The 22,733-nt window shown below is 45.3% G+C and overlaps 1 protein-coding gene across 2 annotated transcripts; it reads left to right on the top strand.

Annotated features, from left to right (window-relative positions):
- The first annotated feature begins 1,902 nt into the window (after positions 1-1,902).
- On the top strand, positions 1,903-22,169 carry ints1 (integrator complex subunit 1). Of its 2 annotated transcripts, none has more exons than XM_047572318.1 (48): positions 1,903-2,063; positions 2,418-2,534; positions 2,615-2,905; positions 3,019-3,215; positions 3,433-3,570; positions 3,666-3,825; positions 3,926-4,031; positions 4,329-4,515; positions 5,688-5,833; positions 5,912-6,053; positions 6,148-6,324; positions 6,406-6,514; positions 6,603-6,723; positions 6,820-6,897; positions 6,996-7,153; positions 7,431-7,527; positions 7,618-7,709; positions 7,798-7,858; positions 7,931-8,128; positions 9,130-9,259; positions 9,661-9,840; positions 9,962-10,111; positions 10,199-10,378; positions 10,462-10,566; positions 10,704-10,871; positions 11,362-11,473; positions 11,546-11,704; positions 11,809-11,955; positions 12,053-12,151; positions 12,312-12,436; positions 12,516-12,770; positions 12,866-13,025; positions 13,107-13,238; positions 13,746-13,914; positions 15,268-15,394; positions 15,505-15,620; positions 15,702-15,789; positions 15,884-16,134; positions 17,448-17,577; positions 19,585-19,718; positions 19,810-20,002; positions 20,111-20,235; positions 20,318-20,427; positions 20,574-20,687; positions 20,799-20,869; positions 20,974-21,065; positions 21,176-21,285; positions 21,381-22,169. In XM_047572318.1, exons 2-48 carry the CDS (start codon positions 2,480-2,482, stop codon positions 21,494-21,496), a joined length of 6,561 nt encoding a protein of 2,186 aa, XP_047428274.1. In that variant the 5' UTR covers positions 1,903-2,063; positions 2,418-2,479; the 3' UTR covers positions 21,497-22,169. The 2 variants fall into 2 exon arrangements, with proteins under 2 accessions (XP_047428274.1, XP_047428273.1); XM_047572317.1 differs by having other exon boundaries at positions 10,462-10,575.
- The last annotated feature ends 564 nt before the right edge of the window (positions 22,170-22,733 follow it).

Genomic DNA, 22,733 nt, shown 5'->3' with positions numbered 1-22,733 from the left:
ACGGAACGTCGGGAATAAACGAAAGATTGAAAAAAAAAAATCTTGGAAGCTGCCTTTACTTTGACATTTTAGGCCCACCATCATACACTGATCAGACATAACATTATGACCACCTTCCTAATATTGTGTAGCTCTCCCTTGTGCCCCCAAAAAACAGTTGTGACTCAACAGAGAATTGGACACGGGCCTTCTGAGAGGGTGTCCTGCGGTGTCTGGGTCCTCTCTGGATCACCCCACAGATACTTGATCAGTTTGGGATCTGCTGAGTTTGGAGGCCGGGTTGACACCTTGTGCTGTTTTTCATGTTTTTTTTTTTATTTTGAGTTGTTGCTAAACTGTTTTTGTGTGTGTTTGCCTGCGTCAGACTGCATCCTGAGTGTCATCGCTATGGGGTGGGGGTGTCTGGTCTGGTCTGGGTGGGTGGTACACGTCTAAGTAACATGCACATAAATGCCAGGCCCAAGAGTTTCCCAGCAGAACACTGAATTGACACAAGATGCTCAACTTTAACATAAAAAAAGAGAATCTGCTCCGTTTTCCGTGTGATCTGCTGGATCTGTGGATGCTGTGCGGTTGAATGAATCTGCTTTTGCTCAAACGTGTTCTTTAATCATGACAGATTATGCAATTCAGATTGGTTAGGGGTTTACTCATGTTTATTTAATCTGCAAATACACAAGATACAATATGTGTGTGTGTAGGATTCGGTGACACAGTCGGTAGCACGTGTAAATAATTCAGTAGAATGGAGGCTGCTGCCACCTTGTGCTACCTGACAGGAATGTTGTGTTATTCACGACACAGGTGTCGGAAATGCTCCACACACTTTGTCTTTACTTTTGTCTTACCGTCAGAGGATTTGATCAGGTAGTTTACTGACATTATTCAAATAGTAATATGCAACACAAGTACTTAAGTCTAAGACTGGGTGATAGTTCTCGGGCAGGAGCTAAAAACAACATAATGGTCGTGAGATGGCAAAATATCTGCAGGCGCTGACGCTGTTGTGGGCCCAGGCCTTTCGCAAGAACTAACTCAGCGTCATTTGTCAGCATCTGTGCTTAAAAGGGATTCCTGTTCCTGTTCAAGCGTTCTGATGCGAAGCGGTGACATCTGCTGGACAGCTCTTATTCTTGCACTGGTCCACGCATGAGTTTGAGGAGAGACCTTATGATGAAATTGTGATGGAGAGGTAAACCATCCGGAAAGCAAGGGAGCAATTGATTATGTGTTGAAGGTACATTTCAGTTTTGAAAGTAGTGCATTTACTAATGCAAGTCTAATTTTCAAGAACGATTTGAGCCGGCAATAATATATTAGACTCTGTGCTATTAGTCATGATGTGTTAATGTCTAAAGTGAGGCCTAGCTCTAAATTGACATTGAACTTTCCAGGTGGTGATCGGAAGTTACACTATGCCATTAACTTGACACCCCAGACCACACACATACACTCTATCTCTAGGCGGATAATCACACAACACACAACAGTTTATTAAAGGTAAACATTGTCCTAATTAACTTATCCTTATTTGCACTAAATAAATGTAAAAATCACAGGTTATTATGCTGTTATGTTACTCGTCCGGCTCGTTTGAGATCAAATTGGGTTCTATGTGGTCCCCAAACTAAAATGACTTTGACATCACTGGTTTTTCTATGGTACAAAACGTCACATTGCATATGACCCCCCTCTGCTGGTCATTCTGCGCAGTTACAACTTAAACGATACTTCCGGTAAATACTTCCAAATCGAAATATTTTACCACTCTCAGACCTTTATTCGGTTATAACTAATTACACAAACCCACGCCAGATAATGAACCGTACACAATTTTAGAGAAACTAGCTCATAAGTACATTGTTTTTTTTTGTTTTTTTTTTTTATTTGTGTGTATCCTGATTAGACAGTCCTCCATGGCGCGTGATGGCGGTGTGCGCGACTACACTTCCTAATGAGCAACTTCAATTCACGCCGACGAAGAAGAAGCCGTGGCTCCGTTCGTTTGATAGCTTTGATGCTCTTTATGTTATTAATCTTTGCGTCGTTCCTGGTTTAAAACGGTCAGTTTTATGAAACATATATGACATGTTAATCACTCTGAACTTAGTTTAATTGAAATATCTATCGCTCCAATGCTAACGCTTGACACATATAAGATAGCGAATGTTGCTAATATCTTTTAGCTTTAGCCATTTAGTTTGTTGTTAGCCTAGCACTTTTTGTCATGTGTGTTGTAGAAATTAACCAACACTGTCTCTTAAATGAGATTAAACATATTTTCTGTGACTTTCGGTTGTAATACTAATATTATTTGCTTAGCCAACTAAGTAACTGTTTAGATTCACGAGAAAGCTGAATGATTTTCATTCTCAGGTAAATAGCTGTGTATCCTTATGTGTTTCTGTCGTACACAGGCTACTACGAAACTCAAGGTAATGTCACCGGTTCAACCTGCTGTGACTTTCTGACCATAAAGATGAATCGCCCAAAGCCTACAACTCTCAGGCGCCCCAGCGCTGCAAAGCCCTCAGGTACGACTAGTTACACAGGCAAGTGTCACTTCAGTGTTTTGTCTTTACAAAAATCTAACTGAGACATCTGCCTCACCCAGGCCATCCTCCACCAGGGGACTTCATTGCTCTTGGCTCTAAGAACCAGGGAGGAGAGCCCAAAGCCCCAGCTGTCCTCTTGAAGCCAGCATCCACAGGTTTACCTGCAGACCGTAAGAGGGAGACCACCTCGGCTCTCCCTTCCTCGTCCAGTCTCTCCAACCTAGCCAAACGGCCCAAGCTCTCCACCACTCCTCCGGTCAGTGCGCTGGGACGACTCGCTGATGTCGCAGCTGTGGACAAGAGGGCTATATCACCCTCAATAAAAGAACCGTCAGTGGTACCCATTGAAGGTAAATCAGTGGTGTCTGTTTCTTATAATAAATTCAAAAATTGCATAGATGTGCAAACGCTGAGTTTGTGACTGATTGGGGAAGTAAAATAATTCTCCCCTTGTGGTTGGCAGTGTCTCCAGCGGTGCTGCTGGATGAGATCGAAGCTGCAGAGTCAGAGGGAAACGATGATCGCATCGAGGGATTGCTGTGTGGAGCGGTGAAGCAGCTAAAGATGAACAGAGCCAAACCTGATATCACACTGTACCTCAGTCTCATGTTTCTGGCCAAAATCAAGCCCAACGTTTTTGCAACTGAAGGAATTATTGAGGTGAGAGTCAGGATGCACTCATAAAGGAGGAGCAGAGGAAGAAATTTTGATGTAGAGCTATTAATTGATAGCTTATTAGTCATGCAATTATACTATATACACTTGTTTTTACATTAAATATGTGCTGCAGTACGGTTTTAATCTTGCAAAGTGGAAGTATTCGGACCTTGATATGTTTTCTTCTACTAAACCACACATGTCTCACTGTTGTTTCCAGGCCTTGTGCAGCCTCCTGCGGCGGGACGCCTCCATCAACTTTAAAGCAAAAGGCAACAGCCTGGTGTCTGTGCTGGCTTGCAATCTGCTCATGGCCGCGTACGAGGAGGACGAGAACTGGCCAGAGATCTTTGTCAAAGTGAGTCTCCAGAAATGTCAAGCAAACTTTATATGTTGTCATTTCCAAAGAGATTTTGTTCTAATTGTAATTTCCACTGTACAATGTATTTTCAGGTGTACATTGAGGACTCGCTGGGGGAAAGGATTTGGGTGGACAGTTCTCACTGTAAAAATTTTGTTGACAACATCCAAACTGCTTTTGGCACAAAGATGCCCCCAAAGAGTATGTTGCTGCAGGCTGATACTGGACGCACTGGTGGAGATCTCAGTGCAGGTATAGTATGTTCTTAAAGCACACTGGCTTTATATGTTATATAAATGCTGATATTGGAAACACGTTCTGAATTGCTGCATGTTGCTTGTGGGTTTTTAAGGCAGCAGCCCTCATCCCTCAACTCCAGACGAGGACGACAGCCAGACTGAGTTGCTGATAGCTGAAGAGAAACTCAGCCCTGAGGATGAAGGGCAGGTTATGCCCAGGTATGAAATCTCCATGTAAACGTGACAACAGCTAGAATGTACAGTTCACATGTTGCAAAGTGTCAAGGACTGTGTTTCTGCTCCGCTGACATTCATGTGTACAGTTCTGTTTCTATTTAAAATAATTCTTTCTTTTTTTAAATCCAGTCTTTTTACATATTATTTTTATATTTCTTGTATTTTATTTCGTTCTCATTCGTTAGTTAGACTTATGATTACGTTTATTGCACCAAACACTGAGACAAATAACTTGTATGTGAGAGCACAAGTGGCAACAAATCTGATTCTGATCTTTAGGTATGAGGAGCTCGCAGAGAGCGTCGAGGACTACGTGCTCGACGTCCTCAAGGATCAGCTGAACCGCAGGCAGCCGATGGACAACGTGTCCCGAAACTTGCTGCGTCTGCTCACAGCCACGTGTGGCTACAAAGAGGCACGACTCATGGCCGTGCAGAGGCTGGAGATGTGGCTCCAAAATCCAAAGGTGAAAAGTCCCGTCTCATCTCATCTTCCATACCGCTTAATCCTCACCAGGGTCACGCGGGTTGCTGGAGTCTATCCAAGCTGCCATTGGGTTTAGAGGCGGGGTAAACCCTGGACAGGTCGCCAGCCTGTCGCAGGGATAACACAGAGACAAACAACCGTTCGCACTCACACACACACACCTAGGGTCAATTTAGAGTCACCAAAATTCGACTTTCTCACTACAGTCCTTGTCCCAGTTTACATGCAGCGCAAGAAAATCGAATAACTGTTCTCCTCTTCCACACTAGGTGGCGATACGTGTCTTTTTAGCGGGATAATACCACGTTAATACGGCCCGATTTCCGGGGGATTTATCAATAAACAAGAGTCGTTCATGCAACAGATTGATTAAGGCAATAATTAGTTTTTTTCACGTGCATGTAAACGCACTGACTGAAACATGCGTTGGGAGTGTTGGGAGATGCACACATACCAGTGTTGTCATACTGCGCTCATGTTGTGGTACTCATAATTCTGAGAGCTATCACTTCATCACAACGCAATGTTGACCTCTCTTTAACTGTGGCGATAAGTGCACTTAAGCTGGTCGTTAATGTGGCCCTTTCAGCAAGAGTTGCAGATGCAGGGTCAGCTGGGAACTTAAACATTGTGTCTGTCTGGAAGACATGCAGTTACAGTTTAACCAGTCAGTATAAGACGAACGGCCCTCTGGTTGGGTATTTAACGTCAGTAACACATGCTAGTGGTCGTAGCAACAGGTGCTACTGATTCTACTCTCCTTAACTGAGTACTAACGGTCATTGGGAAGATTTGGGCCTAGATATGAACTGCTTGACAATCTTGTTAGTGTTGGACACTGGAAACTATGTGATGAAAGCTTGGTTTGTGGAGTTAACCCAAGATGTGAGTTACCCTGATTATTTCTGGGGAGCTTACTTTCTGCACCTGTGAATAACAGAAGGCAATACATGGTCATTCATTGTGACGGTTTCATTGTCTTCTAGAAATAAAAGATTTCTCTAATCTCTGGTGCACTACTTACATCTGATGATGCTGAATCCCTACCTAATTACACAGTATCTGGCTTTTGCACCTGTATCACGATACATTTTCTTCTCTAATGGGTCACTATTTATATTTATTACCTTTTTTTTGTCTTTGCGCGTTCAGCTGACTCGTCCCGCTCAGGACCTCCTCATGTCTCTGTGCATGAACTGCAACACCCACGGAACAGACGACATGGAGGTGGTCTCCAACCTGATCAAGATACGACTCAAACCGAAAGTCCTCCTCAACCACTACATGCTCTGTGTCAGGTCTGTGGAGTTGTACTTTTTGTCCGTGCCTTCATCTCGTTGTCACGCTGTCGCTAACCGGTGCTTTGGATTCTCCAGGGAGCTGCTAAATGCTCACAAAGACAACCTGGGCACGATGGTGAAGCTGGTCATCTTTAATGAGCTGTCCAACGCCAGAAATCCCAACAACATGCAAGTGCTCCACACGGTGCTGCAGCACAGTCCAGAGCAGGCTCCAAAGGTCAAACCACAACTTCATTTCCTTTGTTTTTTTCCCCTCTGTCTTTACATTCACTCGGTTTCTTAATAATCGCCTTGTTTCTTTATGTCCGTAGTTCTTGGCGATGGTGTTCCAAGACTTGCTGACCAATAAGGACGATTACCTCCGCGCCTCCCGAGCTTTGCTGAGAGAGATTATCAAGCAGACCAAGCATGAGATCAACTTCCAGTCCTTTTGCTTCGGTCTGATGCAGGAGAGAAAAGAGTCCAGCTACGTGGACATGGAGTTCAAAGTGAGTCCTCCGCTCCTGCCTCCTTTCAGCTCTTTTCTTCATGGATTTAATCTGAACCACTTGTTGCCCTCTCTGCTGTAGGAGCGCTTCGTCATCCAGGTGACAGATTTACTGACCGTCTCCATGATGCTGGGCATCACCGCTCAGGTTAAGGAAGCTGGCATCGCGTGGGACAAAGGAGAGAAGAAGAGTGGGTGCCTTGCATTTCTAGTTCTAGTGGTGGGTTTGTGGTGATTTGTTTTGCCTTGGGTTGGACGCGTCTCTGGTTTTCGTTTCAGATCTGGAGGTCCTGAGGTCGTTTCAGAATCAGATCGCCGCCATCCAAAGGGACGCTGTGTGGTGGCTTCACTCCGTGGTTCCTACCATCAGCAAAGTGGGCGCGAAAGACTACGTTCACTGGTGACTACCTTCATTTAGCTGATGTGTTTATCATCCAAACAGCTGCTTGTGGCTTCTGCTTGGTTATTCATGATTTTTCTTTATGCGTATCTGCAGCCTTCACAAGGTGCTCTTCACAGAGCAGCCTGAGACGTACTACAAGTGGGACAACTGGCCTCCCGAGAGCGACAGAAAGTGAGCCTTCCCTGCAGCCTCCTCAGATTTTTCGATTTTTTTTTTTCCCCCCTCTGTCACTTTATTGAGCCATTTTTTTTTTTTTTCCCATCCCTCAGTTTCTTCCTTCGCCTTTGCTCGGAGGTGCCTTTGTTGGAGGACACGCTGATGCGCATTCTCGTGATCGGGCTGTCACGTGACCTGCCTCTGGGCCCGGCGGACGCCATGGAGCTCGCGGATCACCTGGTTAAGAGAGCCGCCGGAGTCCAGTCCGACGGTGTGTGTGTGTGTGTGTGTGTGTGTGTGTGTGTGTGTGTGAAGATCCATTAAGACTATAAATGTTTAGGGTCCCGGTTAAAGATGCTGACAGAATGTTTGGACATTTGTTAAACACTTGCGCTTCACTTTAATGAGTCGCCTTCAGCCATTCAAGAGGTCCCCGTCTTTTCAAGTTGACTAAATAATGTTAGGAAAGTATGAACAAAGGAAATATGCTTTTCATTGTTGTAGTTGTCCCGGCCGTAACCCCCGCCTGACTGTTTCTCGTTAAACAGATCTGGAGGTCCTGAGAGTGGAGAGGATCCAGCTCATCGATGCGGTGCTGAATCTGTGCACGTACCACCACCCGGAGAACATCCAGCTGCCGGCGGGGTACGTCAGCTGTCTTTAATGGCTTTTAAGAAACGCGTACGGGACGTCGGCTTGACGGGCTGAAATAACAAACCACTCCTAATGTTTAAGGTACCAACCGCCAAATTTGGCGATATCCACTCTGTACTGGAAGGCTTGGCTCTTGTTGCTTGTGGTGGCTGCATTTAATCCTCAGAAGATAGGTATAAAAATCACACACATATATGCATACAGTCAGTTAATACATGTCTTTTTTTTATATATATAAATATGCAAACATTTATCTTTTAGGTTTGGCAGCTTGGGATGGATACCCTACGCTGAAAATGCTCATGGAGATGGTTATGACAAAGTAAGGGAGGTTATCAAATTATTAAAACGTAATGATATGCATAGCTGCTAACTTCTCCTTCTGTTTTCATAGTAACTACACATACCCTCCCTGCACTATTGCGGATGAGGACACGAAGACGGAGATGATCAACAGGGAGCTGCAGATCTCCCAGAGAGAGAAACAAGAGATCCTGGCCTTTGAGAGCCACCTGGCAGCGGCGTCCACCAAACAGACCATCACCGAGAGCAACAGTTTGCTTTTGTCTCAGCTCACCAGCCTGGATCCTCAGTAAGACACTTAGCAGTGGAAATCTGCTCTGCTGTGATATAATGTTATTCAATTTGTGTCATATTCAGTAGTGGAGTGAGTAAGATAAGATCAGCATTTTATTTATATCACAATGGGGAAACTTGCCGCGTTGGCAGCAGCACAGGAGATAAAAATAGTCATGAAATAGAATCCAAAAATAAAACACAATAGTGGTTCTATGTATGTGGTCTGCTGGGAGCAGGCTTGCTTGGTGGAAAGAAGGTGGAGCTCCACCGCACAGCGCAGGCGATTGGTTTTCCCATCACCCACCACCTCCCCACGATGACCTCCATGTGATGACCACTTTTTGTAAAAATTAAAAGGAGCACCATGCAAACTTCCTGCACCCCGAGAGATTTGAACTCAAATAACTTTTACTCCGGTCTCAGAGGTTAATTATTAGGGCCGTGGTTATGTCCGGCTGTCGGTCATTATTCGAACAGGCCAGGTGTTGAAAATCCCAAACCTAACTTTTCCGAGCTTTGCCCCCACAGTCAGTGGTGATTGAGCTGCCCAGCAGAAATGACTGATGCCCACAAAGCAGGGAAAGGAGATGTCATTTACTCAAAATGACCAAGAAATATAATTGAATGGCATTGAATGAGGGAGTTTAGAGAGAAATGCTGTAGGATGGCAAATCAAGGGGTCTGACTTCAGGAGAATGTAGTCGATTCTTTTATTGTGGAGACTGTCGTCTGGTTTTGTAATTGTCTATTGTATGATTCGTTTCAGTACCTGCCTGGGACTACGACTGAAAATTTGTACTAAGTTTGATCCATTTACACTGATGCCTAATGCACCAATGTTGATTAATGTGCATTGTCCCAATTAAATAAATGAGTAAATGAGAAGGGCCACAGTTCACCTACACAGTTCTATCCACCACAGGGAGCTCATAGAAAATACTAAAAAAAAACACCTGTGTATGAACTCTTCTGAGTTTTTAAAGTCCTGATGAATGTGCTGTTGTTTGTGTGTAGGGGTCCTCCTCGTCGACCTCCCCCTCAGGTCCAGGAGCAGGTGAAGACTCTCAACCAGTCCCTGCGCCTCGGTCACCTCCTCTGCCGCAGCCGCAACCCAGACTTTCTCCTCAACATCATTCAGAGACAGGTAAAGGCCACGTACACACCTTCCTGACTTTTTCATCCGAGTAGCTCAGCCCCGGTTAATTGGTTAATGAGCTGGATATGTTCCTGCTCATCTTCTTCAATGTCAGTGTCTTTATTTATCACTGAACCACGTGTAAAGATGTCTGTCTGCGCTCTGACTGTGTCAGATTTTCTCTCTTAGTCTCTCTAAACTGACCGTTACATCGTCTTTGTAATGGTAATTACGTCTAAACAGAGACACGCTTTCATGCTAACATGGAGCCCAGGAATTTTGCTAGTGTAAAACGTTGTCCAAGAACGCTTAGATTGAGCCTAAAGTCCTATGTGGAAATCCAAACATGGCATTTGCTCTCGGCGTCGGCGAGGGCGCTTGACCTCTAACACGTTTTCGATCCCCGACAGGCTTCCTCGCAGTCCATGCCATGGTTGGCCGACTTGGTCCAGTCCAGCGAAGGCTCCTTGGACGTGCTTCCAGTGCAGTGTCTGTGCGAATTCCTGCTGCACGACGCTGCAGATGACAGCCTGCCGATAGAGGACGACGAGGAAGGAGAGAGCAAAGAGCAGAGGGCCAAGAAGAGACAAGTATGCTGAACATATACGATTTTGGACCTAGAGAGCATCGTCTCCAATCGGTGTGCTGGGTACAAGATCAGACTTGCATGGTCTTGACACAGACTGATTTCTTATTTGTTTTTCCTCTTAGAGGCAACAAAAGCAAAGGCAGCTACTTGGACGCCTCCAGGACCTTTTATTGGGTCCTAAGGCTGATGAACAAACAACGTGCGAAGTGCTGGATTACTTCCTGCGTCGCCTCAGCTCTTCTCAGGTGGCATCAAGAGTTCTAGCTATGAAGGTATTGAAAGCAGAAAAAAATCTTTAGTAGTTTGTTTAGTGGTGGAAAAAAAGAGCATTTATACATAGAATGCGTATTTGTGTGCAGGGTTTGTCACTGGTGCTGAGTGAAGGAGGCCTGAAAGACGGAGAGGAGCGAGATCAGCCCATGGAAGAGGACTCTGCGGACGCTGAGCTCTTGCCCGGGTACCAGTGGCTGCTTCAGGACCTCCCGAAGCTGCCCTTGTTCGACAGCGTCAGGGGCATGACGTCCACCGCCCTGCAGCAGGTCAGTGTCTCGGCCGCCGCCGGAGATGAGCTTTTTATATAAACATGAGTTTGAACGTCGTGTCCGTCTCGGCTCCTTTCAAGGCCATTCACATGGAGACGGACCCGCAGACGATCAGCGCCTATCTCATCTACCTGTCCCAGCATGCACCAGTGGAGGAGCAGGCTTCTCACAATGACCTGGCCCTGGTAATCACGGCGAGTTATTTAAATTCCAGCATTACATTATTTTCTTTAAGTTCAAAGACAGCTCAAGTTTGACTTTTGAGAGATGTGCTTACAATCGACCCCTCCTCCCCGCTCCTTCTCTCTCTCTCTCTCTCTAGGACATTGCCCGGCTGATCGTCGAGCGCTCCACCATCATGAACAACCTCTTTTCCAAACACTCCACCCGGCCGGAGTCGGACGCCGTGCTCTCTGCTTTCCTCACCATCTTCTCTACCTACATCAGGAGGATGAGGAAGACCAAGGAGGGCGAGGATCTGTACAGCTGGGTGAGCGCCGGTGCCAGTTGTGTTTACAGTTTAATAAAACTAATTTATCTCTGTGAAGGTTCTCAGTCGTCCAGATAATGGTAAATCCAAAATCATTAAGAAACGCAACTGGTCTTGTTGAGTTTCTTAAAGACGTTTCCCCACTTACCGCACTGGTGAGAAGTTGGGTTTAAATTGGCACATCTGTTATTCATCACTCTACAGGTCCAGTTGCCTTTCTTTAACAGTTTTTGGTTGGGCCTTGTTTATCTTCTCACTGTCTCACAGAGATTTACATTTTGAAGTTCTGTACATCCTAAAAAAATGTGTTGTTTATGTCAAAAGTTGAAGTCTTGATTGGTTAGATGAGAACAATTAAATGGTGAGTGGCCAACTTTTTACTCATGATTAATTTGCGCGTTACAACTGTAAGCAGTTACCAGGAACATGTGTACATGACAAGCTTTCTGTTTCCATTGTTTATTATAACAGACATTGTTTATTTCTCCAGTCAGAATCCCAGGACCAGGTGTTTCTGCGCTGGACTACAGGAGAGACGGCTACGATGCACATCCTTGTAGTACATGCTATGGTTATCTTGCTGACTCTCGGCCCACCCAAAGGTAGTTCTACTATAAGGGGCATTGTTAGACAGGGTTATAAGAGTGTGTTGACTGTTGCGTGTATTTTTACAGGAGAGAGTGATTTCTACGCTCTTTTGGACATTTGGTTCCCCGACAAGAAGCCTCTCCCCACGGCCTTCCTGGTCGACACCTCAGAGGAGGCCCTCCTGCTTCCCGATTGGTTGAAACTGAGGATGATCCGATCTGAGGTCTCTCGATTGGTTGATGCAGGTACAGCAGCTTTTTGTTGCACGCAAAAAAAAAAGAAAATGCGTGCAGGGCGCCGAGTAATTTGTTTTTAATTTTTAACTGACTGACGCACATGTTCCCCTCAGCTTTACAAGACCTGGAGCCTCAGCAGCTGCTGCTGTTTGTCCAGTCCTTCGGGATTCCGGTCTCCAGCATGAGCAAACTCCTGCAGTACCTCGATCAGGCCGTCTCTCATGATCCACAGTCGCTGGAGCAGAACATCATGGACAAGCGTAAGAGTTTCCACTACATTACAGTAAAGCAGTGCAGTTATTTTAATTTTGCTTAGCTCTTTGTGATTAATTCGACTCTTTATTGCCTGTTCAACAGACTACATGGCTCACTTAGTTGAGGTGCAGCATGAGCGAGGTGCCACCGGGGGGCACACTTTCCACGCTTTATTGAGTTCTTCTCTTCCTCCGCACAGAGGTCAGTGACTATATGCTTTGATTTTTTTAATGTGCGATTTAAACTAATGTGACACATAAGTGTTCTAGCAAATTTGTTTTTTATTTCTAATTTAATAATATTAAAATTGTGCACAAGGATTATATGCATGTTATCTGAATTATTACATTTCTCTTGGCAGATTCACCAGAAACAAGTAAGGCCAAAGTCACTGTGGAAACGGCCCACAGCTCTCTGAAGATGAGAGCAGCCAGCCAGCTGCCTGCGGTCGGGCCTGAGGACGATCTCACCGGCATGTTGCTTCAGGTAAACTAGCCGTTTTACTTCGGATGATACGGGTTTAAGGTAGTGAAATGCTACAAGTGTTTTCCTTTCACTCCCGCAGATCTTCCCCTTGAAAGTGGACCCTCGCTGGCACGGCCCCCCTCCCAGTCAGCTGTCCCTGGCCCTGCAGCAGGCCTTGGCTAAAGAGCTGATGCGAGCCAAGCAGGGGCACATCCAGCAGGGCGGTTTGGCGTTTCGCCTGCTGCAGGCCATCGCAGCCCTGCTCACCTCTGCTCACGCTGGGCCCATTGTTATGTCGATGCATCACAGCCATGCGCTCTCGTGTCCTCTAATGCGCCAGCTTCACCTCTACCAGGTGCGACACGCCGAACATCGCCGCATTGTTCCGTGACCCACTTTAAAAAGAAATTAAAAATCATTAAAACAATTGTTCCGCTTTGTGTTTTCCAGCGCCTCGTGTCCCAGGACATCGCTTTCTCCTCTCTGTTCCTCAAAGTCATCGTTGAGATGTTAATCTGGTTGGACAACCCGACTGTGGATGCAGGACCGTTGAAGACGCTGCTGAAATCCTTTGCTGGTCAGAACTCTCACAAACACAGACACAACGACGGTGAGCACTCCCAACCATTTGTCCTCCTGGATGCTGTTAATTCATTTCATGCGCGGGCAATAACCGTTTCCTGCTCCGCAGTGCGCACGGGTTTCATTCACCTGGCCGAGGCTCTGGCTTATCGCACGGACACCGAGGTGCCGCTGAGAGCCGTCATGGCGATGCTGAGAGCCGGAGAGAGATGTAACGCAGAAGCCGAGCTCATTGGCAAAGGTATTAACCCTGGTTGATCTGGTGTTCAAAAGACTGGTCAGGAGAGTGATTGAAACGATATTAATCAACTCTCCAACCAGAGGCATCACCAGGACACGCAAACCAAGTATTATCAGAGGCCCCTCCCAGAACCTAGGGTCCTCAGTGCCTCCAACTTGGATAGATTAACTGTGGTCGTCAGGGGTTTTTGAATGTACAGCAAATGTAGTCATTCAGTTTTCACATTTTTAATTAGTGGATTTCAATTGTTCTGCGGATTTTGTTTTCAATCAGTTATATGAAAGCCCTTTAGTGACACTGTTTTTACACATGTAGTAAGGCAAAATGAGTACTTTACAATAAAAAGAAAAAAAGCTGTGTTAAAAAAACAACTTGAACTGGGGACAAATCTCGCGACGAAAGTGCAGCGTCACATTTTAAAATATGATTTTAAAGGTAAATAAACAAATAAATACAAAAAGAGAAAACAGTAACGGATAAATGTGCTACTTTTGACTCATTTCTCAGTGTTGCAAGGACTGATGGAGGTGAAGTCGCCCTATCTGGAGGAGCTGCTCTCTCTGCTGATGACTGTTGGTACACAGAATGGGACCGCCGGGCCTGTTGCCATGGTGATCTCCCTGCTCCTCCAGGAAAGCGAGGAGCGAGCTGTGAAAAAGGAAGTGGATTCTAACAAGTGAGCGCTGCAGTTCCATTTCCATCTCAGGTCATGCAAGAAACGTTTATATCCGACAGGACTAAATGACAAACAAGGCGACAAAAATAGCCCGACGGCGCCCACTGTCTGCTGCCTCGCACTTGTAAACAGCTGCTGGATTCCCTTTAAGAAGGTTTAATTGGTTTTGCAGCTTTTCTGCAGCTTTATGGTAATTTTGAAATCATAAAAAAAACATATTGACATCACCAACCAGTGAGGCAGCAATACCTAATGAGAACTTACTCACTGTCTCATCTCAGCATCTTATCTGAGGAGCACTACTAGATGGTGTGATGGCCCTTATATACGTAGAACAATGTCTATGGTTTTAGCAAATGGAGTGAATTAACTATACAGGCCTTGTTACTACTGAAACATTTAGTTTCACGTTATTCTTGACGACTGAAATCAGCATCGAAGGCGACAAAGACAAGTTCCAGTCGGATAAACCCGACGCTCGGCTCAGTCCGAGGAGCTTTGAAAGCTACTGTGTTTGCAAAGACTCTGATATCCACTAATAATCATAATCAAAATGCCCCATGTAATCACCTCAATGAGAACACACTGGCCCCGTGTGGAGGGATTGATGGGGTGGTGTAAACCTGTGATAATCCTTTCAGCGGCAAAACACGAGTGCCTAATAAGCATGTAGACGTTTAATCTAATAGTTTCTCTCTGGGTAGAAAACGCATCACGTCCGCGCGCGTGTTTGTCCAACATGCCGTGAACATCATGTAGTGTGAAGAGTTTCCACAAATCACAGACACATGGAAGCGCATCGAGGTGGTCAAACTAGTTCTTAAAAAAGATGAGCGAAGCTGGAATCAACGTGTCTGTCATCTTCAAAAACCAGATCTTCTGTTGTCATATTCCAGGCAGATTCAAAGCTCCACAGCAGACGGTTTAGCCATGTAAACACTCCTGTCTTATATCTTTTTATTTAGAACCGTGTATTTGTGTTCAGAATTACTTAAAAGGTTAAAGGTGTATTGTTCTTACCATAGACTATTGTCACAGCTAAATCGTGCCCTTAGAGATCCATCAGCCGGACGATATTTGCGCGTGGTAGATTGAGACTTGTAACATTTGTTATCATTTTTATCATGTAAATAGAGGGAGGAAAAAGCATCAGCTCAAACAAATCAGCAAAAAAAAATCAGTTGATCTCGTCTTTAGTTCCTCATAGAACTTACACTGTAGATTGTCTACACCTCATAGCTTGAATCTTGCCGCTTTGTGACGTATCACGCCTTATTTTTACGTGAAGCTTTGACTGAGGCTGTTCCAAGCCAGCATTTCTATTGGGGTAACCTTTCCCTTTTTTTCTGCCAGTGGTTCTGAGGTGACGAAGTCAGGCCTGAGCTCCGGCCTGCTGGTCGACTGGCTCGAGCACCTCGACCCCGAGGTCACTTCGGTTTGTCCGGACTTACAGCAGAAGCTGCTGTTCGCCCTCAACAAGGTACGATAAGCGCGGCCCGCAGATAGAGTTCTCCTCTTGTCTTATCGGCCCAGAGTAGGTGTTTGCTCGGTATTAGTGATGCGTCCTCTCTTGCTGTTTATCTGTCTCAGGCGCGAGGCACCCCGGCTTACAGACCTTATCTCCTGGCCTTGCTTACGCATCAGTCGAACTGGTCCACGCTGCTGCAGTGTATCAGCGCTCTCCTCAGCAAGCGCAGAGACTACAAGTACGTCATTTTAATTTAGACCTTGCCTTCACCACACACTGTCTTGATAGAATTTTCTTACTCCGTTTAATTGTTTTTCAGACTTGATCCATCGTCAGCTCTGGACTTCCTGTGGGCGTGCAGTCACATACCTCGTATTTGGCAAGGGCGCGACCAGAAGATCCCTCAAGTAGGAGCAAAAAACCTGCATATGAAACCCATTTTCTCCCGCATTTATAATAAAAAATCAGAGGGAGACCGTTTTCCGTTTCGATTTTTTGCAGAAGAAAACGGAGAAGCTTGTGCTGCGGCTCAGTTCGGAGGAGCTCATCAGCCTGGTGGACCTGATCCTGTCGGAGTCCGACCTCAACAGCCGCGACTCGCCCCACGACGACAGAGGCAGCGTGGACCAGGCCTCCAGCTCCCTCATCCAGTCCAGGCTGCCGCTCCTTCACTCTTACTGCAACGGAGACCTGGAGAACATCAAGAAAGTAGCAGATTATCTCATCAACTGCACAAAGAAGTGGGAGGACAGGTGGGACGTGCATTCGTTAAATATCTGAACGTTTTTATTTTTCATTTTGCCCATCCAGCCGTAGTTTCTCACGTGCCCGACCACTCTATTTGGAAACATTCTCCCTAATTAGCCCGAATTCTGAACGTCATTTTTCTTCCCGTTATTGTGCGACGATAAACTCGGAGTAAATCGCACAAGATTTTCCCCTCTCGGTGCAGATGAACTTTTCAGACTTCCTCTGTCAGCCACAATGCTGCGGGGCCGGGGAAAGCTCGATAATTAGGTCTATTGGTGTGAAATTAAAACCAGCAGAAGTCGTCTGTACCGTGATCTCTTTAAAAGCTCAGTGTGTTTTAATGAAGGCAAGAGGATTACGGCTGAAGCTCCAAACTCGCCTGTGTTGTGAGTTCCTGCTCTGACTCGGGCTGTCAGAGATCAGGGTGCAGCTCTTTGTGGAGGCAAACCCTCCTTTCATGAATGTGTCTTTGGTTATTAAACCGCTTTAATGAGGAAACTTCGGCCAAGGTCAAGCAAAAATTAGCTTCAGAATTACCGTGTTTTAAGCGCAGCTAAGCTGTCTGGTGAAATAGTCACTGGTGAAAACGTGGCGGGATGAAAACGCGTTGAAAGTAAAGGGCTCCGGCCTTGTGTTGAGTAAACACTTGATTGTGTATTAAGCATTCTTCTCGCGAGCGCTTGTTGTCAGATAAGCCGGTGTTTTATTCCAATTGCGCACATACTATTGAACGACGCGCGGAGTCTCACTCTCGGTCAAGGTCGCTCTGATTTGATTAATGTGCTGCTGTAATAAACTCCAGTCGGTGGAGAGTGTAACCTTTGGCGAGAGCCTTAGCCAGTAAGAGGATTTTACAAAAAACTGCAGTGACTTGACGGAAATACCTCTGGATCACATTATGCCAGTCACGTCCCCGGTTTGTGTTAATGAACAATAATTATTGTTGAAATAACTGAGAAGTAATCCCTAATCTCTGATCTCGCATCGGCTGTGTGTATAATCCGTCGAAGGAAATGGAGAAAGTGAAACAAAAGTGAGTGGAACTGCTTCGAATTGTTAGCACGGCCGCTCGGAGACGCTCATTTGACCGGAGGAGCGAGGACAAGCGCTCGGTGGCAGCACAATACTGGTCCACCAGCTCGATAGCCTCCGGCTACACGACTCAATAACGACAGGGATTACTGTCTGCGACGGACGGCCGAACCGTCCTAAGACAATAAGAAAGTTTGTTTCCCCTGAAGTGAATGGCACACGCTTTGGTCGCCTAAACTGCACAACACAGAACACTTAGCTTTTTGTTTCTTTTGGCTTTCAGTGCGATGAGCAAGCGCTGCCAGAACTTGCTGCTGCAGATCTATCTGCACTTCCCTGAGGTCATCCAGCACGTCACTCTGCCCGAAGGCACGTTGAGCAGTGGAGGGGCATCAGACGGCATCAGCTGCAAGGTAATATACCTACATACATATATATATATACAGTGGGGGAAATAAGTATTTGATCCCCTGCTGAATTTGTAAGTTTGCCCACTTCCATAGAAATGATCAGACTCTGGTTTTTATGGTTGTTTACTGGTTATGGGTATAGACAGAATATCAGTCGAAAATGCATAAAAAACACACAATCTAAAAGTTATAAATTGTTATGTATTTTATTAAGGGAAATAAGTATTTGATCCCCAAGCACAACACAAGTCAGTACTTTGTAGAGAAACCTTTGTTGGCAAGCACAGCGATGAGACGTTACTTGTAGTTGGTCACCAGGTTTGCACACAGCGCAGGAGGGATTTTGGCCCATTCATCTTTACAGACAGTCTCTAAATCCTTCAAGTTTCTTGGCTGCCTCTTGGAAACTCGGAGCTTCAGCTCCCTCCACAGGTTTTCGATCGGGTTAAGGTCTGGAGACTGACTAGGCCACTCCATGACCTTAATATGCTTCTTCTTGAGCCACTCCTTTGTTGTCCTGGCAGTATGTTTTGGGTCATTGTCATGTTGGAAAACCCACCCACGAGGCATCTTCAGTGTTCTTGCTGAGGAAAGAAGGTTTTTGTCCAAGATGTTACAGAACATGGCTGCATTCATTGGCCCCATAATGCGGTGAAGTTGCCCTGTACCCTTTGCTGAAAAACAGCCCCAAAACATGATTTTCCACCTCCATGCTTAACCGTGGGTATGGTGTTCTTTGGGTCATACTCACGTTTTTTCATCCTCCAAACACGGCGGGTCGAGTTAATGCCAAATAGCTCAACTTTGGTTTCGTCAGACCACAGCACTTTCTCCCAAGCCTTCTCTGAGTCATTTAGATGTTCACTGGCAAACTTAAGGCGGGCCTGTACATGTGCCTTCTTGAGCAGGGGGACCTTGCGGGCACTGCAAGAGTTCAATCCATAACGGCGCAGTGTGTTGCCAACTGTTTTCTTGGTGACGGAGGTCCCAACTGCTTCCAGATCATTAACAAGCTCCTGCCGTGTTGTTTTAGGCTGCTCCCTCACCTTTCTCATCATCATCCTCACTCCATGAGGCGAGATTTTGCGGGGAGCTCCAGACCGAGGACAGTTGATGATCCTTTTATGGGTCTTCCACTTGCGAATAATGGCACCAATAGTTGTCACCTTCTCACCAAGCCTTTTGCTGATGGTTTTGTAACCTATACAAGCCTTGTGCAGGTCTACAATCTTGTCCCTGACATCTTTTGACAGCTCTTTGGTCTTGCCCATGGTGCTGTAGAAGTTGGAATGTAAGAAACTGATTCTTAGAGCAGGTGTGCTTTATATACATGACGAGTTAAGATCAGGAGTATTGGTAATTAGTTGACTGAGCACAGCTGTGTGCCACATGCGCACCAGCCAATCTGTAGGAGCCTGAATTCTAAGTGAATTGTTGGGGATCAAATACTTATTTCCCTTAATAAAATACATAACAATTTATAACTTTTAGATTGGTGTTTTTTATGCATTTTCGACTGATATTCTGTCTATACCCATAACCAGTAAACAACCATAAAAACCAGAGTCTGATCATTTCTATGGAAGTGGGCAAACTTACAAATTCAGCAGGGGATCAAATACTTATTTCCCCCACTGTATATATAATAGTCATGTAGATGTCATGCTTAGACCAGAGGCTATACCTCAGGCTAAATTTAGTTTAGCCTGAAATTTTACTAAGTGAAAAAAATGATTTTCTAAAGTGTAATAAATTACGTACAAGCAGCAGTACACACTGACATATTACACCGTGTCTCACAAAATAGGTCACATACCTTCATACAGTGTTTCACGTTCCCTTATAGGGCCAAAAATTGGGCTAGTTTCCTAATCCGTCTTGTGTTCATTAAATTAGTTTTTTAGGTCTCAGTCAACTCACATGGTATTTCTGTGATTTTTATTTATTTTTTTTAACCCCTATGTCACCACAATGCTACAGGATAAACTGTTTAATTATTCTCATTATCAGCTGGACGTCCTGGTCCACCGCCTGGTCACGCTGCTTGCCGACATAGGAGACTCGAAGTCCGCAGAGGGCCGCGTGTCTGATGCCAACCTCGCCTGCAGGAAGCTGGCCGTGTCGCACCCCGTCCTTTTACTCAGGTGGATTTAAAAAAAAAGAAAATGCTTTAAAGATTATCTGCCGCAGTGGAGCAGCAAAAGACGAGCGCCCGTGTTTCTTTTTCGTCCCCAGGCACCTGCCCATGATTGCGGGTCTCCTGCACGGCCGCATGCACCTGAACATCCACGAGTTCCGGCAGCAGAACCACATGACGTTCTTCAGCAACGTGCTGGCCATCCTGGAGCTGCTGCAGCCGCTCGTTTTCCACGGCGACCACCAGAGGGCGCTTCAGGACTGCCTTCTGTCCTTCATGAGGATCCTTCAGGTGGGCAGCTCAGGTGCTTCGCTGGAGGATTCGGGGTCGAGATCAGACACGTTTTCATTGAGGGTTTTGCTCGTGTTCATGTGTGTGCGTGCATCTGTCGTCCCGTAGAACTTTCAGAGGACTCGGTCTCCGCTGGTCTTCATCAACAAGTTTCTGCAGTTCACGCAGAAGTACATAACGCACGACGCAGCGGCCGCCATTCCTTACCTACAGAAGCACTCGGACATCTTACAGTAAGTGGAAACGTTTGAATGCGTTTCTGACGGTTTGAACGCAGCGATGGCTAAAGTTTTATTTTCTTTTTCCTCTTTTCAGGTGTATGTCTGCAGAAAATCCAGACTTGGTGCAGCTAAAATCTTTGCTGGCTGGACTCACTTTGCCAGTGAAAAGCTCATCTTCAGAGGTTCCAGCAGAAGAGAGAGACGGTAAGTGCAGTTGTTTGAGAGCTCTCACACAGGCCTTGTAAATCAAAAATAAACCCAGTGCATGTCTGAAGACAGGGTCCCGTTTTCTTTTCTTTCAAATTACACGTTATAAAGAGGCACTCGCTTTTCCCTTTTCTCTTCACCAGATGACTTGTCCACTGGTTCCCTGCCCTTAGTCAACATATCTGCCTCATTTTCCCTGAGCGCCGCAGACATGACAATGTACCTGAAGAAGATGTCGAGAGGAGAGGCAGTGGAAGGTAAGTAACATACCTGTGCGGCACGTTCATTTGTTTACCTCCAGAATCACCCTGACGAATGCGCCGTTTGTTATCTTAACCCGTAATGAGTAATATGCCGATCTGCTATAGATGTGTTGGAGGTGTTGACGGAGGTGGATGAGAAGTCGAGGAGGAGCCCGGAGATCATACAGTACTTCACTGTGAGTCACAGACGACAGAGAGACACACACACACACACGAAAAACAGCCAAGGATTGTGTCGTCACGTAACGAGTCGGTCGTCGCCTTGTTGTGTTGTTTCTAGAACGACCTGCAGAGACTCATGACTTCGTCTGAGGAGTTGTGTCGGAACATGGCCTTCAGCCTGGCCCTGCGCTGCATCCAGAACAATCCCTGGTAAGTGTGGAACGTGAGGAGCTCAGAAAGCATGCTGGATACCTGAGAAGAAAAGAACAGGTCAGCTTTGTATTGACATTGTATGAGAGCTTGTTTTTTTTGTGCCGCAGCCTGGCCACAGACTTCCTGCCCACTTTCATGTACTGCATGGGCAGCGGCAACTTCGACGTGGTGCAGACGGCTCTAAGGAACCTCCCCGAATACGTGCTTCTCTGCCAGGGTCAGACGCCACATCAAGTTTTTTTTTTCTTTTACAAAAACATGGCCGTGAAATATTTTGCGTCACATACTTAAAATACTCTTCTCTCTCTCCAGAACACGCAGACATCTTGCTCCACAAGGCGTTTTTGGTGGGTATCTACGGGCAGATCGATACCAGTTCAATGATTGCAGAGTCCATGAAGGTCCTTCACATGGAAGCGACGACGTAGCGGCTCCACGTCTCACCCAAAGTAGCGTTCTCCACATTCCGGACCTCGATGGTTTTAGTTCAAACGTTTCTCAGATTAACACAGCGGCCGGTGCAGCAATAACTCTGGGGTAATTTAGTGACTTCAAAGAACGCTTTCAAAACTCCCCCTAAATGAGTTGGAATCTGAAACAAATTAAAACGCAAATATGTATATTAAATGTTACATAATAATTATGGAAATAGTTTTGACATTCTTCTTAATTCTTCTTTATTTTGGTGGTATTTTTGCATTTTTTGGAGTCAGTGAATTATCACCAGCTGCGTTATTCTCCCAGAGCTCCAAGAGAAAAATGTTTTCAACACAGCTTTTGGCTTCGTATTTTTAATAGCTTGAAGACTTCACGCAACATTTGTCGTAGTTTATTTTTATCTAAGAGACAGAGGCTTTTGTCTTATAGCGTGCCATGTCATCCTCTCTTCTCCATCACAAATTATTGAGAAAGAATAAGATTTATTTTCTAACGAGTCGAGTGGTCACTGGTCATTTGTCTGTGAGTAACCACTCGTTTTTCAGTATTAAATTTACGAAGCCAAAAATCCCAAACTTCAAACCAATAATCTAAATTCTTTGAATACCTGGACACCATCGCATCAGCCTTAGTGTAAACTTAATAAAATACATTTTGGAACATGTTTGTTTTTTTATATATACATATATATATTTTTTTTTTCTTCAAATTGACCCCGACAGAAAATGAGCTCCATAACATTTCATCACTCTACTATTATCGTCTTTATGCTCAGTGCACAAGTTTTGCTGCAGTTTAATGTTGAAATTATAAAAAAAAAAAAAAATGAAATTTAGCAAACACATAATTACCTTTCAAAATAAACCTTGTTGAAACCTCAAAAAAAAAAAAAAAAAAGATTGAAGGAGGGGGAAATAAACGGTGAAAGGTTTCATTTCATTCCAATAATTCTTGGATCCTGATAAAACTGGAAACGGCTGTCACAGGTACGCTCGCTCTTCACTGGGGTGTAACAGACAAATTAAAGGCGCGATGCGCACGCTGTGATGGAAACCATTTTGCCATGAAAGTGCGAGTTGTTTTGCCCCGGTGCCAGTGACTGAAACCTGAAAGGCTCTTGATGGAGTCAGAGGGATAAGCTAAACAATGTGTAGGCGCGCTCGTAAAACCCGGGAAAGTGAACGTCCCCGTTGACGCCAAATTAACCGTGGCGATAATTGTTCAATC

Source organism: Mugil cephalus, chromosome 20 (assembly GCF_022458985.1).
Source record: "Mugil cephalus isolate CIBA_MC_2020 chromosome 20, CIBA_Mcephalus_1.1, whole genome shotgun sequence".
NCBI classification, from domain to species: domain Eukaryota; kingdom Metazoa; phylum Chordata; class Actinopteri; order Mugiliformes; family Mugilidae; genus Mugil; species Mugil cephalus.
Note: the sequence above shows the minus strand (reverse complement) of the source record. Positions and strands in the feature narration are given on the sequence as shown.